This window comes from Theropithecus gelada, chromosome 3 (assembly GCF_003255815.1).
Source record: "Theropithecus gelada isolate Dixy chromosome 3, Tgel_1.0, whole genome shotgun sequence".
Classification (NCBI taxonomy): Eukaryota; Metazoa; Chordata; class Mammalia; order Primates; family Cercopithecidae; genus Theropithecus; species Theropithecus gelada.
The window spans coordinates 82024458-82042110 of NC_037670.1; the positions used below are offsets into that span (position 1 = coordinate 82024458).

A 17653-nucleotide genomic window follows, 5' to 3' on the forward strand; every position below is an offset into this window, starting at 1 on the left:
CTCTCGTAGGTTTTCCTGGCTACCTCTTTATAAAATAGCAGCTCTGTCCCCAGGGCTCCCTGTCACTCTTCCATGATTTATTTTTCCCCTTAGCACTTCTAATCCTCAGATATATTATACGTTTCCTTGTTTTGGTGTTACTGTGGGCTGCCTTGTCTCACTGGAAGTGGAAGTTCCAAGAGGGCAGGGACTCAGTCTGCTTTGTTCACAGCTGATTGGCTGGTGGGTCTGGCACACAGTAGGCCATCGCAGGTGGTGTGCTGCTAAATGTTAACAACTGGCTTTCCAGGGATGGGGACCTTGATTTGCTGCATTTGCCAATCTCCATGGTATAAATATTCTAACCATGACCAATTCCAAGCTACCAATGTGATGTCACTGAATGCAAAGTTGAGAAGGGGCACTACAAATCAGCATTCGAAGCCAGTACAAGCCTTCTTTAACAGACTGCTGGTCCTTGCTAAATAGTTGTTGAAGAAATTAACTGAATAAATGAGTATGCCTGTGAATTGACATAAGAGTCTGAAATCAAGTCTACCCAAAACCAAAGGATCTGTAACATGAAGAGCAAGACATCATATGTTGGTTAGTGACATCTGTGATGGAGGCTTCAAGTGAATACAGGAGGAGCATAGCTATTTAAAAAGAAAGCTTTAAACATTAACTACAAAGTGAAAACAGAGTTTATGAAAAAAACTTTGCTACACCTGCAAAAGCTCAAGTGAGTCATTTCCTTTCTGTTCTCTGGGGCTCTATTTTCCCTGCCTACCAAATAAAGGGCTTGAATTCTAAGGATCTTTCCAGCATTGACAGTCTATGAAGTTAAGAATTTAAACAAGTCCTAAAGATACATGTATTCCACTCTGCTTTTTAAAAATGCTCAATTTAAAAATCTTTTTTAAAAGTCTAAATTAGACTTCAATTCCACGGACTACATCACACTTCAAGGTTGTATTCTGGGAAGATATTCACTTTCTCCAGGACAAAATCCATTTCATGAAATCAATGACGACCCTAAGCTCCAGGGACCCGCCACGGCAGGCCCCAAAGCCAGACATCCTCCCCTCGCCTAAGCCTGCTGCCTCTGGGGATGGCATGGCTGTGGGTTTCCTGTTGCCTTTTCCACACAAGGCCCAGATAAAAAAGAGACAAATGTGACAGCGAGACAGGGGAAATGCCTGGAAAATGTGAAAACACAAAAAATTCCCCTTTTGAGAGTGGTCAGAAGGGAGATTGAGAGAGTAGATGAATATTTTAAAAACTGTAGTGAGGCAAAAAAAAAAAAGTACAGTGCTCCAACAAACATACAAAAGTATGTGCCCTCAGTGGCAGGCATAATAATGACCCCCTCCCTCAACTATGTCCACATCCTAATCCCAGACCCCCTGAATGTGTTAGCTTATATGGCAAGGGGGGATGGGGGGGTTAAGATTGCAGATGAAATCAAGGTTGCAGATCAGCTGACCTTGAGATGTGGCAAGTGTCCTGGATCAACCAGGTGGATCCAAGGTAATCACAAAGGTCCTCAAAAGCAGAAGAGGGAGCAGGAAGGGGAAAAGCAGAAAAAAGGTGGCCTGAGCAGGATTTCAACCAACGTCACTGGCTTCAAAGGTGAAGGAAGGGAGCCAAGGAATTCAGGTGGCCAATTAAACCTGGAAAAGGCAAAGAAACAGATTCTCTCCTAGAGGTTCCAGAAGGAATGCAGCCTGCTGACACCTGGATTGCAGACCAGTGAGACATACTTCAGATCTCTGACCTCCAGAACCATAAGACAATCTGTGTCTGTCCTCAAACCACTAAGCTTATGGTACTGCTACACCAGCAACAGAAAACACATGAACTCTCTATCTGCCTATACTGTCAGGTCATCTTGCCCCTGATGCTGATGGCCTGTGTGACCCTGGAGAAGTCTGTGCCCCTCTCTGGGCCTCAGCACCCTCATTTATACCATAGGCCTTCATGTCTTGGTACCCCTGGATCCCACAGCTCCATGGTTGAAGCCATGTGACAAGGCACACATTTGCTCACCAGCCCTGACCCTTAGATGTCAGTGCTGTGGCAACTGCTGTGGGTTGAATTCCTAAGGGAGGATAAAACTCTTCTCAATTCACGACCACAGTTACGCCCAGGTTTCTGAAGCAGACTGTGCAAGTAAGTGGCTGGAACTTGTGCAGCCTATGCCTACACCTATTGCTAGATGCCCAGCATGGTGTGTTTTGAGTTAATCTGCAGAAAACCAACCGTAGGAAGGTCCCTGTGGCCATATGCAGGTCCAGAAACTCACTCTGAGGGATCCTCAGACAAATGACAGGCCAGCACACCCCAACAGAGGGCTGTGAGCAACACAAGTGAGGTGCCTCCAAACAACCCACCTTCACAAAGTGCCCCTGAGGAGCCAAGAAGCTTGGAAGACCTAGCCCTGGGGGCTTGTAAGTAAAAATTCCCTCTCCCATGCTCCGTACTGCACAGAAGTTTCCTGAGGGTCTACTCAGGTCAGGTGTGTGGGTGATAGCAAGATCCATAAATGTGTAGAGAAAGGCACCTGCCCAACAACACAGCACTCTAGTGAGAGGGAGAGGCAAGGGTTAGAGGACTGCCCAGGTCAGGGACAGAGTCCCCATGGTTCTGAGTGATGGTGAGAGGAACCCAATAAGGGCAGCCCTGACAAGCCAGTGACAAGTGACAGGTGGCCCCAAACAGCCACAACCCCCACAACGGGAGCCCAGGTGACATATTTTCCAAGCATCTTTTTTTTTTTTATAATTATACTTTAAGTTCTAGGGTACATGTGCACAACGTGCAGGTTTGTTACATATGTATACATGTGCCATGTTGGTGTGCTGCACCCATTAACTCATCATTTACATTAGGTATATCTCCTAATGCTAACCCTCCCCCTCCCACCACCCCACAATAGGACCCAGTGTGTGATGTTCCCCTTCCTGTGTCCAAGTGTTCTCATTGTTCAGTTCACACCTATGAGTAAGAACATGCAGTATTTGGTTTTCTGTTCTTGCAATAGTGTGCTGAGAATAATGGTTTCCAGCTGCATCCATGTCCCTACAAAGGACATGAACTCATCCCTTTTTATGGCTGCATAGTATTTCATGGTGTATATGTGCCACATTTTCTTAATCCAGTCTGTCACTGATGGACATTTGGGTTGATTTCAAGTCTTTGCTATTGTGAATAGTGCTGCAATAAACATATGTGTGCATGTGTCTTTATAGCAGCATGATTTATAATCCTTTGGGTATATACCCAGTAATGGGATGGCTGGGTCAAATGGTATTTCTTGTTCTAGATCCTTGAGGAATCGCCACACTGTTTTCCACAATGGTTGAACTAGTTTACAGTCCCACCAACAGTGTAAAGGTGTTCCTCTTTCTCCACATCCTCTCCAGCACCTGTTCTTTCCTGATTTTTTAATGATTGCCATTCTAACTGGTGTGAGATGGTATCTCATTGTGGTTTTGATTTGCATTTCTCTGATGGCAAGTGATGATGAGCATTTTTTCATGTGCCTGTTGGCTGTATGAATGTCTTCTTTTGAGAAGTGTCTGTTCATATCCTTTGCCCACTTTTTGATGGGGTTGTTTTTTTTTCTTATAAATTTGATTGAGTTCTTTATAGGTTCTGGATATTAGCCCTTTGTCAGACGAGTAGATTGCAAACATTTTCTCCATTCTGTAGGTTGCCTTTTCACTCTGATGGTAGTTTCTTTTGCTGTGCTGAAGCTCTTTAGTTTAATTAGATCCCATTTGTCAATTTTGGCTTTTGTTGCCATTGCTTTTGGTGTTTTAGACATGAAGTCCTTGCCCATGCCTATGTACTGAATGGTATTACCTAGGTTTTCTTCTAGGGTTTTTATGGTTTTGGGTCTAACATTTAAGTCTCTAATCCATCTTGAATTAATTTTCGTATAAGGAGTAAGGAAAGGATCCAGTTTCAGCCTTCTACTTATGGCTAGCCAATTTTCCCAGCACCATTTATTAAATAGGGAATCCTTTCCCCATTTCTTATTTTTCTCAGGTTTGTCAAAGATCAGATGGCTGTAGATGTGTGGTATTATTTTTGAGGGCTCTGTTCTGTTCCATTGGTCTATATCTCTGTTTTGGTACCAGTACCATGCTGTTTTGGTTACTGTAGCCTTGTAGTATAGTTTGAAGTCAGGTAGCGTGATGCCTCCAGCTTTGTTCTTTTGGCTTAGGATTGTCTTGGCAATGCGGGGTCTTTTTTGGTTCCATATGAACTTTAAAGAAGTTTTCTCCAATTCTGTGAAGAAAGTCATTGGTAGCTTAATGGGGATGGCATTGAATCTATAAATTACCTTGGGCAGTATGGCCATTTTCACAATATTGATTCTTCCTATCCATGAGCATGGTATGTTCTTCCATTTGTTTGTGTCCTCTTTTATTTCACTGAGCAGTGGTTTGTAACTCTCCTTGAAGAGGTCCTTTACATCCCTTGTAAGTTGGATTCCTAGGTATTTTATCCTCTTTGAAGCTATTGTGAATGGGAGTTCATTCATGATTTGGCTCTCTGTTTGTCTGTTACTGGTGTATAAGAATGCTTGTGATTTTTGCACACTGATTTTGTATCCTGAGACTTTGCTGAAGTTGCTTATCAACTTAAGGAGATTTTGGGCTGAGACGATGGAGTTTTCTAAATATACAATCATGTCATCTGCAAACAGGGACAATTTGACTTCTTTTCCTAACTGAATACCCTTTATTTCTTTCTCTTGCCTGATTGCCCTAGCAAGAACTTCCAACACTATGTTGAATAGGAGTGGTGAGAGAGGGCATCCCTGTCTTGTGCCAATTTTCAAAGGGAATGCTTCCAGTTTTTGTCCATTCAGTATGATATTGGCTGTGGGTTTGTCATAAATAGTTCTTACTATTTTGAGATATGTTCCATCAATACCGAATTTATTGAGAGTTTTTAGCATGAAGGGCTGTTGAATTTTGTCAAAGGCCTTTTCTGCATCTATTGAGATAATCATGTGGTTCTTGTCTTTGGTTCTGTTTATATGCTGGATTATGTTTATTGATTTGCGAATGTTGAACCAGCCTTGCATCCCAGGGATGAAGCCCACTTGATCATGGTGGATAAGCTTTTTGATGTGCTGCTGGATTCGGTTTGCCAGTATTTTATTGAGGATTTTTGCATCGGTATTCGTCAGGGATATTGGTCTAAAATTCTCTTTTTTTTGTTGTATCTCTGTCAGGCTTTGGTATCAGGATGATGTTGGCCTCGTAAAATAAGTTAGGGAGGATTCCCTCTTTTTCTATTGACTGGAATAGTTTCAGAAGGAATGGTACCAACTCCTCCTTGTACTTTTGGTAGAATTCGGCTGTGAATCTGTCTGGTCCTGGACTTTTTTTGGTTGGTAGGCTATTTAAATTATTGCCTCAATTTCAGAGCCTGCTATTGGTCTATTCAGGGATACAACTTCTTCCTGGTTTAGTCTTGGGAGAGTGTAAGTGTCCAGGAAATTATCCATTTCTTCTAGGTTTTCTAGTTTATTTGTGTAGAGGTGTTTATATTATTCTCTGATGGTAGTTTGTATTCCTGTGGGGTCAGTGGTGATATCCCCTTTATCATTTTTTATTGCATCTATTTGATTCTTCTCTCTTTTCTTCTTTATTAGTCTTGCTAGCAGTCTATCGATTTTGTTGATCTTTCCAAATACCAGCTCCTGGATTCATTGATTTTTTGGAGGGTTTTTTGTGTCTCTCTCCTTCAGTTCTGCTCTGATCTTAGTTATTTCTTGCCTTCTGCTAGCTTTGGAATGTGTTTGCTCTTGCTTCTCTAGTTCTTTTAATTGTGATGTTAGGGTGTCAATTTTAGATCTTTCCTGCTTTCTCTGGTGGGCATTTAGTGCTATAAATTTCCCTCTACACACTGCTTTAAATGTGTCCCAGAGATTCTGGTATGTTGTATCTTTGTTCTCATTGGTTTCAAAGAACATCTTTATTTCTGCCTTCATTTCGTTACGTACCCAGTAGTCATTCAGGAGCAGGTTGTTCAGTTTCCATGTAGTTGAGCAGTTTTGATTGAGTTTCTTAGTCCTGAGTTCTAGTTTAATTGCACTGTGGTCTGAGAGACAGTTTGTTATAATTTCTGTTCTTGTACATTTGCTGAGGAGTGCTTTACTTCCAACTATGTGGTCAATTTTGGAATAAGTGCAATGTGGTGCTGAGAAGAATGTATATTCTGTTGATTTGAGGTGGAGAGTTCTGTAGATGTCTACTACGTCCGCTTGGTGCAGAGTTGAGTTCAATTCCTGGATATCCTTGTTAACTTTCTGTCTTGTTGATCTGTCTAATGCTGACAGTGGGGTGTTAAAGTCTCCCATTATTATTGTATGGGAGTCTAAGTCTCTTTGTAAGTCTCTAAGGACTTGCTTTATGAATCTGGGTGCTCCTGTATTGGGTGCATATATATTTAGGATAGTTAGCTCTTTCTGATGAATTGATCCCTTTACCATTATGTAATGGCCTTCTTTGTCTCCTTTGATCTTTGATGGCTTAAAGTCTGTTTTATCAGGGACTAGGATTGCAACCCCTGCTTTTTTTTGTTTTCCATTTGCTTGGTAGATCTTCCTCCATCCCTTTATGTTGAGGTTAAGTGTATCTCTGCATGTGAGATGGGTCTCCTGAATACAGCAAACTGATGGGTCTTGACTCTTTATCCAGTTTGCCAGTCTGTGTCTTTCAATTGGACCATTTAGTCCATTTACATTTAAGGTTAATATTGTTATGTGTGAACTTGATCCTGTCATTATGATATTAGCTGGTTATTTTGCTCGCTAGTTGATGCAGTTTCTTCCTAGCATCGAAGGACAGACAAACATTTTGACATGTTTTTGCAATGGCTGGTACCTGTTGTTCCTTTCCATGTTTAGTGCTTCCTTCAGGATCTCTTGTAGGGCAGGCCTGGTACAAAATCTCTAAGCATTTGTTTGTCTGTAAAGGATTTTATTTCTCCTTCACTTACGAAACTTAGTTTGGCTGGATATGAATTTGTGGGTTGAAAATTCTTTTCTTTAAGAATGTTGAATATTGGCCCCCACTCTCTTCTGGCTTGGAGAGTTTCTGCTGAGAGATCTGCTGTTAGTCTGATGGGCTTCCCTTTGTGTGTAACCCGACCTTTCTCTCTGGCTGCCCTTAACATTTTTTCCTTCATTTCAACTTTGGTGAATCTGACAATTACATGTCTTGGAGCTGCTCTTCTCAAGGAATATCTTTGTGGCATTCTCTGTATTTCCTGAATTTGAATGTTGGCCTGCGTTGCTAGGTTGAGGAAGTTCTCCTGGATGATATCCTGCAGAGTGTTTTCCAACTTGGTTCCATTTTCCCTGTCGCTTTCAGGCACACCAATCAGACGTAGATTTGGTCTTTTCACATAATCCCATACTTCTTGGAGGCTTTGTTCATTTCTTTTTACTCTTTTTTCTCCACACTTCTTGCTTCATTTCATTCATTTGATCTTCAATCACTGATACTCTTTTTTCCAGTTGATCGAGTCAGTTACTGAAGCTTGTGCATTTGTCACGTAGTTCTTGTGTTATGGTTTTCATCTCTATCAGTTCTTTTAAGGTCTTCTCTGCATTGATTATTCTAGTTATCCATTCATCCATTCTTTTTTCAAGGTTTTTAGTTTCTTTGCGCTGGTTACGTAGTTCCTCCTTTAGCTCTGAGAAGCTTGATCAACTGAAGCCTTCTTCTCTCAACTCATCAAAGTCATTCTCCATCCAGCTTTGTTCTGTTGCTCGGGCCCAAAATGGCCGAATAGGAACAGCTCCAGCCTCCAGCTTCCAGTGTGAGTGACACAGAAGATGGGTGATTTCTGCATTTTCAACTGAGGTACCATGTTCATCTCACTGGGGAGTGCCGGACAATCAGTGCTGGTCAGCTGGTGCAGCCCGACCAGCGAGAGCTGAAGCAGGGCGAGGCATCGCCTCACCTGGGAAGCGCAAGGGGGAAGGGAATCCCTTTTCCTAGCCAAGGGAAACTGAGACATACAACACCTGGAAAATCGAGTAACTCCCACCCTAATACTGTGCTTTACCAAGGGTCTTAGCAAACGGCACACCAGGAGATTATAGCCCACACCTGGCCGGGAGGGTCCCACACCCATGGAGCCTCCCTCATTGCTAGCACAGCAGTCTGAGATCTAACTGCAAGGTGGCAGCAAGGCGGGGGGAGGGGCGCCCACCATTGCTGAAGCTTAAGTGGGTAAACAAAGCCACTGGGAAGCTCGAATTGGGTGGAGCCCACCACAGCTCAAGGAGGCCTGCCTCTGTAGACTCCTCCTCTGGGGACAGGGCATAGCTAAACAAAAAGCAGCAGAAACCTTGGCAGAGGTAAATGCCCCTGTCTGATAGCTTTGAAGACAGCAGTGGATCTCCCAGCACAGAGGTTGAGATCTGAGAACAGACAGACTGCCTGCTCAAGTGGGTCCCTGACCCCCCTCAGCCTGACTGGGAGACATCCTCCACTAGGTGCAGATTGACACCTCACACCTCACACGGCAGGGTACACCCCTGAGACAAAGCTTCCTGAGCAAGAATCAGACAGCAACACTCACTGTTCAGCAATATTCTATCTTCTGCAGTCTCCGCTGCTGATACACAGGCAAACAGGGTCTGGAGTGGACCTCAAGCAAACTCCAACAGACCTACAGCTGAGGGTCCTGACTGTTAGAAGGAAAACTAACAAACAGAAAGGACATCCACATCAAAACCCCACCAGTACGTCACCATCATCAAAGACCAAAGGCAGATAAAACCACAAAGATGGGGAAAAAGCAGTGCAGAAAAGCTGGAAATTCAAAAAATCAGAGTGCATCTCCCCCTCCAAAGGAATCCAAGCATCTTTCGATATCAAAGGACACAGAAGAAAAACAAAAACAAAAAATAAACCAGAAAATAGTCCCTTCAGCTCCTGGGGTCAGATCTGAGGAGTCAGAGTTAGGAGTGCCTGACTGCACAGATACTCACACCCCCTAACATCTCAGCAGGTTGCATCCTCCACCTGCTCCCTAACCCCACCTTTGCCCCTAGGTGTGACTTCCATGGATTTTCCTGAACCTGATATTTGGAGGCCCTAAAAGAGCCCCAAGTAGCCCCTCTCCTCCAGCTTCCTTAGGACAGAGTAGTGGAGCTGGCTCTGTGCTAATGGCCAGCTCTGATGTCATCTCACTGTACTTTCCCATGCTTTAGAAGAATTATATGTGCACATGCGTTTCTCCCCTTGAGGAACTCACAGGACCTGGTACACACTAAGACTGAGACCCCTGTTTACCAAACTGAATTAAACAACAAGGGGAAGGGGGCACTGATGGAGGGGAGTTGGGAAGGGTAGGGGATGCAGATACATTTACCACTGGGATTACTTTGGCCCTGGTTTCAAATCAAGAGCACTGTGTAGAGTTGTACAGTATGTGCACTACACAAAGACGCCTCACTGAGGGAGTGAGAGACAGCCAAAATCCAGCCCATATTCCATTTGCCAGTCTGTGCGCCCTTGGATCTGCATCCACCCAGAAAACTTGTCAGGTTCCTTGGATTCTCTGTGCCTCAGTTTCCTCATCTGTGAAATGGGGATAATAACTGCTGGGTTGAAGGATGCTTTTTCTCAACTCCCAGTGTTTTCTAGAAGTTTGAAGAGGGCTCTGCTAGTCTGGCCCACCTGGCCATTCTCCCCCTCTTTAATCACTCCACCCTAAGGGAGGAAGTGTGAATTATATAACTGATAAATTCCATAAAAAATGAAAGGCATTTAGGCTCAGCTTTGCCCTTTTTCCTCTTGGAAGTGGGCTGCTCTTCCACAGGCAGCCCCTCCCTACCATGTGTTATATGAGAATACCTACCCTGGGCCCACGATGGGAGGTTCGCTTGAGCCCAGGAGTTCACGACCAGCCTGGGCAACATAACGAAATCGCGTCTCTACAAAAAATACAAAGCATTAGCCAGGTGTGTGGAAATTAGTGCATCTGTGGTCCCAGGTACTTAAGAAGCTAAGGTGGGAGGATCGCCTGAGCCCGGGAGGTCAAGGCTGCAGTGAGTTGTGATTGTGCCACTGCGCTCCATCCTAAGTGACAGACTGAGACCCTGTCTCCAAAAAAAAAAAAAAAAGTAAACCAAAGACATTTCCAAACAAAAACTAGAAAAAAAAATTAACATACCTGCTAAAAAAAATACTACAGGAAGTTATTCAAGTAAAAAGAAAATAAAAATGCCATAATTATTCCAACTAGAATAAAAAATTATCAGACTAGATTTAAAGTTCCAAATACATGCTGCTTATCAGAGATAAGCTTTAAATATATACTAGAAGGAAATCTCAGCAAATATCAAAGGATTGTAATCATAAATAATAATATATACAAATAATTACATAAACAAAAAATAATGTATAAACTATATATATAAACAAAAAAATACCCTAAATATATGAAATTAGTAGTACATGTCTAAATAACCCATGGGTTAAAAAAAAAAAGAAACCACAATGGGAATTAGAAAATATATTAACTAAGTTATATGAATATTTAACATATTAACTTATGGAATACAGACAAAGCATTACTTACAGAGAAATGTGCAGCTTTAAAAGATATTACAAAAGAAGAAGGCTGAGAATCAGTAAACTAGGAAATAATAGCAAATCAAACTCAAAGAGAATAGAATTAAGAAAATAATAAAAATAAGAGCAGAGGTCAATGAAATAGAAAACAAACAGAAAGCCAAAAGTTTTCTTTGAGTATATTACACAAATGACAAATTCCTAGTGAGACCAGTTAAAAGAGAAAGAACATAAATTACCAATCTTAGGAATGAAACAGAGACATAACTATAGATCTTACAAACTTCAAAGTGATAATAAGACGATAATATAATTATACAATTTTATACCAATAAATTAAAAACATATATATATATGGTGGCCAAAGTCTTTGAAAAAATACAACTTGCCAAAACTTACACAAGAAGAAAGTTGAAATTTGAATTCAAAAGATTTAATTGAATACATAATTTAAACCTTTCAACCTAATGCACAGAAAATTTCTCCAGTAAATTCTCCCAAATATTTAAGGAAGAAATCACATCAATCTTATACTTACTCTTCAAGGGGATAGAAAAAGAGGGACCACTTCTAGCATAACCTAGGTATCAGCAACTGACAAAGCTGTTGCAAGAAAGGAAATATGCCCGCCAATCTCCTTCATAAACTTATACATAAAATCCCTACACGAAATATTAATAAGTCAAATCCAATGATATACAAAAAGATAATCTATCATAGCCAAGTGGGATTTATTCTTAGAATGTAAGGTTGGTTTAACATTAAAAAAATCAATCAATGTAGGAATCATCAAGGCCTACTGTAAAGAATAAAAGTAAGCATAGGGTGAAAAATAAAATAAAATAGAAATAATGCCCTAAGGGATCCTTGTGGGAGCTGATTCATCACTGTATCTCTGGCTTCCCACAAGAAACTCTTAGCCACGTCTGCCTGGCCATGTTGCTGCAGGTATGTTTTGAGCCCATCTGCTAAAGCAAACTTGTCCAACCCGCAGCCCACATGCAGCCCAGGACGGCTTTGAATGCAGCCCAACACAAATTCATAAACTTTCTTAAAACATTGAGGTTTGTTTGTGATTTTTTTTAGCTCAACAACTATTGTTAGTGTATTTTATGTGTGGTCCAAGACAAGTCTTCTTCCAGTGTGGCCCAGGGAAGCCGAAAGGTTGGACACCCCTATCTAGAGCATTCTTCAGCTTTCCAGGTGTGTGAGCTCTGGCTGAGTTTTCTTCCTGGTAGACCATAACAAACTCTGCCTTGCTGGTTACTTCGCAGGCTTGTTCTGAGAGACCAAGAAGCCTAAGAAGGCCCCTTGGGAGCCATTAGGGACTAGACAACATGTGAGAGGTAGAGTTTCTTTTTGAAAAGCCGTCACCTTTGCGTGGCACACTCACCTGACAGGTACGGGCTGGCTGCCCTGCCGTTTGAATGCTCTTTCCAGCCTCTCCTGGGTCATCCTAGAATTACCACCAGGCAAGTAGAGCTTCAAGGGCATCCTGTCCACGTCTGTGCTGCCATCCACCGCTGGGCTGTCCTCAGAAAGATCTCTCGGCCTGGCCCTGTCCCGCGGGGGCAGCCCTTTGCTGGGCAGATGGGGAGGGCTGCTGGCAGTGGTCTTCCGCTTTTCCACGGTCAGTTCACTAAGCTGACCCAGAGAGGTCCTGGAGGGGGAGCTGCTGCTCGAGGCCAGAATGTCCTGTTGGGTACGGACAAAGAGCTCAGGGACCTTCCGGCTCTCTTCTTGGGGTTGGGTGGAGCTGCTTGAGGGTGAGGACCGTCTCAGAGAGCATCTGTGAAAAGAATCCTAAAGGGAGTAAGGACAAAAGCAGTGAGGACCCTTGAGGGGAGCTGGAAAACACAGATCCCACTTCAAGCATTTGCCCATGATGTGATGTCTCTCCCAGGAATGTATTTTCCTACCCCTGACTCTTTCCCTTAAAATCCTGCCTACTCTTTGAGGAGCTACTCAAATGCTGCCACCTCTGTGCTTTCAGTGATGCACGCCCCACCTGCCGGAACCTCAGAGCAGGCCTGGGCCTTTCTCTCGCAGCCCCTACAGAGAGCAGGTTCATGCAGCAGGTGAAGCCGTCGCTCCAGTCTGCATTACCACCTACCAACTGTGTCACCTGTGGCAGGCTGCTTAACTTCCCTGTCCCTGATTTCCTCACCTGTAATATAACCAGTCCACAATCCACTACCTGTCACTTCTAAATCCCAAAACCAGGCTGGGGATGGTGGTTCACGCCTGTAATCCTAGCACTTTGGGAGGCCAAGGCGGGCGGATCACTTGAGGCCAGGAATTCGAGACCAGCCTGGCCAACATGGTGAAACCCCATATCTACTAAAAATACAAAAAAATAGCCAGGCCTGGTGGTGCATGACTGTAATCTCAGCTACTCGGGAGGTGGAAGCAGGAGAACCACTTAAACCCAGAAGGCAGAGATTGCAGTGAGTCGAGATCGCATTACTGTACTCCAGCCTGGGCCAGCGAGACACCATCTCAAAAAAAATAAATAAATAAATCCCAAAACCTCTGAAAATGAAAGGTTTTTTAAAATCCTGTGGTAAATTCTTAACTGTTGTGAGGCTGCTTATAGTCTTTTTAAAATGTGAATATTCATTCTTACATGGAGTTGCTGAAATGGTCATGTTTTTTGCTCATGGGGTGCTACCACAAACCCTACAAAAGGCATTATGTGGTATGTGTCTCATGCACTGTACTTCCTTTCCAAATTTAAAATATACATATATATAAATTCCAAAAGACATCCAGCCCAAATGTTTTGGACGAGGGATGAGGCACCTGTAGTACTTCTCTCCGACAAGACTGTACGGAGGATGAAATGAGACCCGTGCAAGGCACTAGCACAGAGCCAGACGTACTGCAGCAGTCAGCAAACGCTCACTACTCCTACATGTATTTGCCCTGTGCCCACTTACATATGGTCTTAACCCCCTCCTGATGGCAGAGGTCATTCTTAATTTGCCTCTGGTGTTCACAGGGCACCCAGCTCAGCAGCGTATACCTAATAGGCACTCAAGATTTGCTTAGTGTTTGAAATGAAGGAATTCTAGAGGAGTCAATTAAATATCCAAATATCCTCCCTTACTGTCAAAGATTAGTGGAGGAAATGGGAACTCGTGTTGTTACTAATGGGAGGGTGGGGAGACAAAGACAGACATACCAGGCTTTTCCTTGGTTTAAAATTCTGAACCTCTCAATATTTCCAGAAATAATCCAAGACCAAATAGTAAAGACCGGGCTGGAATAAGGAAACCTTAATTTTGTAATGTTCTGGCTAAGCAGACATTACTAAGCACTATAAACCTCCTCCCAAAGCCACTCAGGACATCCCCTGCACAAAGTGGGGAAGACATTAGTCACCATTCCCAAGGAGACTCAAACTTCTGGCCGAAGGGAGCTGGAGCTGCTGCAGGGAGCCCAGCCTCTTAAGTCATTCTTAAATACAGAAGTGATGTAGTAAAAATGATGAAATACCCAACAATCTTTGGCTCTTTTCTCCTGAGCAACCAGTAAGTATGGCCAAGGTACTCAAAGGCCACAATGTCCCTTCTAGAGAATCTGGCGAAATTCTATAGCAACCCTTCCTTCAACATCCTTTGCGGGTTTCAGATACCACCTCCCAAAACAATTACCAAAAGGAGAAGTTTGCAGCAATGCCCTCGGCGGCGAAGCGGGTCCAAGCCATCTCCCTCACAGCGCAGGTACAAAGGGGACCTCCACTGCACACACTTGATGATCAGGACGTCATGCTAGGACAGGACCCTGGTGTTCCTCTGGTTTACTGGTCCTCAGAGTAGTCCACCAACCCCTAAGAGTCCCTAGACCCTTTTAGGGAATTCAAAACTATTTTGATAGTAGTAAGATGACACAATTTACCTTTTTCCACTGTGTTGACTTTGTGCACGAAGCAACAGTGGGAAAAACTGCTGGTCCCAGGTGCCTTTTACCACTGTGCTGACTTTGTGCACAAAGCAACAGTGGGAAAAACTGCTGGTCCCAAGCACGAAACAAGGCAGTGGCACCAAACTCTACTAGTGCCCAAGGCCCTCTTTACCTGCACACTCACAGTGAAAATAGGTGAACAAAGTGCTGACTTCACTGAGGAATGTCCATGCTGATACATAAAAAGTATTCATTTTATGCCCTTAGACTCTCCAGCACACATCTCTTCAACACCCTGAGTGATACAGTGGGAGGGGCGTGCAGGCATTCCGCTGAGCATGGAGGATGGCAGCTGGCACTGCACAACTGTCTAGGCTGCGAGTGAGCTTGCTGGTTTTTTCATGGAACCACTGACAGACAAACTATGGTTACTCAAGCGTGGGTATTTGGCAGGCATTTTCTTGAAAATCAATTGAGCCTGTCACCTCAAGGGAAACAAATGGTGTATTTTTGTCAGTGATAAAACACAAGCTGTCAGGTAAAAATTAGAATTTTGGAAAACTTCTAACTGCCACTGTGAGTTTGAGAGCTTTGCAATACTTAAAAACTTCTTGGATCAGCTGGGAGTGACATCAACAAATGAAATTCTTTGGTGCGATTTTCTTTTTGTCTAATGAGATGTGTCCACATTTGGAAGATCTATATAACTCAGTAACCAATATTTTCCAAATGACCAATATATCATGTTACTAAATCTTTCAGGGGTAAAAAATTCAAAGTGCAAGACATACCAAGGGAAATTGATAAGGTACAAAAAGTTTACTGATATGGTTTAAGATTTCACATTAAGAAACTACAACTTGTCTAGTTTCGGTGTAGCATCAAAAAAAAAAAACCTCAGTTTTCTGAAAAGACTATTAAAATACTTTTCCCTTTTCCAACTGCTTATCTAGGTGAGGCCAGATTTTCTTCACACACTTCAACCAAAACACCATATTGCAACACACTGGATGCAAAAGCAAATATGAGGCTTGAACTATCTACTACTAAACCAGACGATAAAGAGATCTGCAAAAATATGTAAAACAATGCTACTCATCTCACTAATGTTTTGTTTTGAAAAATGTATTTTTTATTAAAATATATCGTGTTACATGTAATAGGTTTACTACTGTTATTTTTAATGATTTTTGTAAGTAAATATTTTTAACTTCTCACTTTTAATTTCAAATATAGTAAATAGCAATAGACACACCTACATAAACAAAAGCTCTTTGCACTCCACAATAATTTTAAGAGTATAAAGACAGCCTGAGGCTAAAAGTCTAAGAACCACTGATGTAAGTCTAAACTGTCACCCAGGCAGGGCTCCTTCCACAGTGTCCCCAGCAGATGGGTGACCTAACTTCCCTTTCACACAACTAGCTGAGTCCCTTTCAAAACAACCTTCTCCACTGCTGAAGTGGCTCTGACTAATGGAGGGCTCCTATACCAACCTCCATCCACTGGTGCCAGTTGTGCTGTCTGGAGCCACCAGGCAAGGCTACACCACTCAACCCAACAATGGTGCCAGCAAGCACACACCACGCACTACACAGAAACACAACAGTGTCCTGCTCTCAGGAGGCTTACAGACTAAGCTCAAGATTGCAAACAGAGTTTATCTCACATGGAGATAGGCTATTCCAACCTCCATATTCAAAGAAATCTCTTACATTCTGCCAATCTCCCACAAGATTAAACATCTCTAAACCTTTTAATTTCCTCCAAACTGTTCACCATTCTAGCCCCTTTCCTCTGGACAGGGTTCAGTTTATGAATGTCCTTCTTCAACAAGAAGGCCTAGGATGGGGTATGACATCAAGGTGAGCTGTGGCCTGAACTACACAGTGGCGGGCAGGCTCTTCCTTGATCTGTACCCCAAGACTGCATGATCTCGAGAGCACTGAAATCCCAGAGCCCTACGGGGCCTCAGACAGCTGGTCTAATAGAAGAGACTGCAGCCAAGAGAAATAAAAACCTTGACCAAAGATCCCACAAGATGGAGCCAGGGGCAGGGAGAGGACCCACTTCTTTCTGTCCTAATTCCAAATGAACTGAGAGAACAGTGCCAGCACCTACATCACACCTAAACATACAGCAGGTAAGTGAGAGCGCAAGTGGACACAGACACCTATTTTTTGTTGGCTCAGGCTCCCTGATTTGACTGACATGGCACTTTGAGTTTGGTGTTTACTTTTGCTTTGCTTTTCTGTTTGTTGTTTTGCAAACTTCTTTTACATATGTCCCTGATTTGGTTTTGTCTCTCTGCCTAATGGAACTCTACCATGGTCACCCTGTAAGGGAGACTATAAAACAACAATGTGAAACTTTTAGAATCTTTTTTTGAAAGAGAAAAAAATAAAAGCAGAATAAATGAAACCATAAGGCTTTGGGGTTTTAGTCCCTTTTAACTATCATGTTTCACATTTATTTTAAAAGATGCTCTCTGGTTTTTTTCTTTTTTTTTTTTTTTTTTCTTTTTTTTTTTTCTCTTTTTTTTTCACACAGGGTCTCACTCTTGCCCAGGCCAGAGCACAGTCACATGATCACAGCTCACTGTAGCCTCAACCTCCCAGGCTCAAGCAATCCTCCCCACTCAACCACCTAAGTATCTAGGACTACAGATGCACACCACCACACCTGGCTAACTTTTTAATTTTTTGTAGAGATGGGGCAGTGGGACAAGTGTCTCCCTATGTTGCCCAGGCTCAATTCCTAGGCTCAAGCGATTCTTCCACCTCGGCCTCCCAAAGTGTTGGGATTACAGGCGTGAGCCACCACACTCAGCCTGAAGATGCTCTCTAAACCTGGATAGGTTCTCCACTCCTGAATTGCAAAGACAAAGCTGAGCAGGTATTCTCACCCAGCAGAGGAATAGAAAACCATGGCATCCACCTCACAGACAAAATGGGTAAGCTAAGGGCAGGAAAGGAGACCTGCTCAAGGCCTCATGGGTCACTGACAGTAGAGCCAGGGAGAAAACAGAGGCAGTGTACTTCCCACCCCACGCACAGGCCCTCTTCTCGGACTGTCCTGTGGGGTACCCCAAATAAACCCAGGCGTGCCTTAAGCCTGGCCCAGTCCTCAGCCTCCAATCTCATAACAATAGA

At 43.0% G+C, this 17653-nt stretch overlaps 1 protein-coding gene across 1 annotated transcript in view; it reads right to left on the reverse strand.

Moving 5' to 3' along the window:
• Positions 1 to 17653, reverse strand: part of MINDY4 (MINDY lysine 48 deubiquitinase 4) — a 123814-nt gene that overhangs the window by 91657 nt on the left and 14504 nt on the right. The window contains exon 5 of the mRNA XM_025378028.1: positions 11989 to 12398. Coding sequence (XP_025233813.1) covers positions 11989 to 12398 — 410 coding nt within the window. The remainder of the gene's footprint in view (positions 1 to 11988; positions 12399 to 17653) is intronic.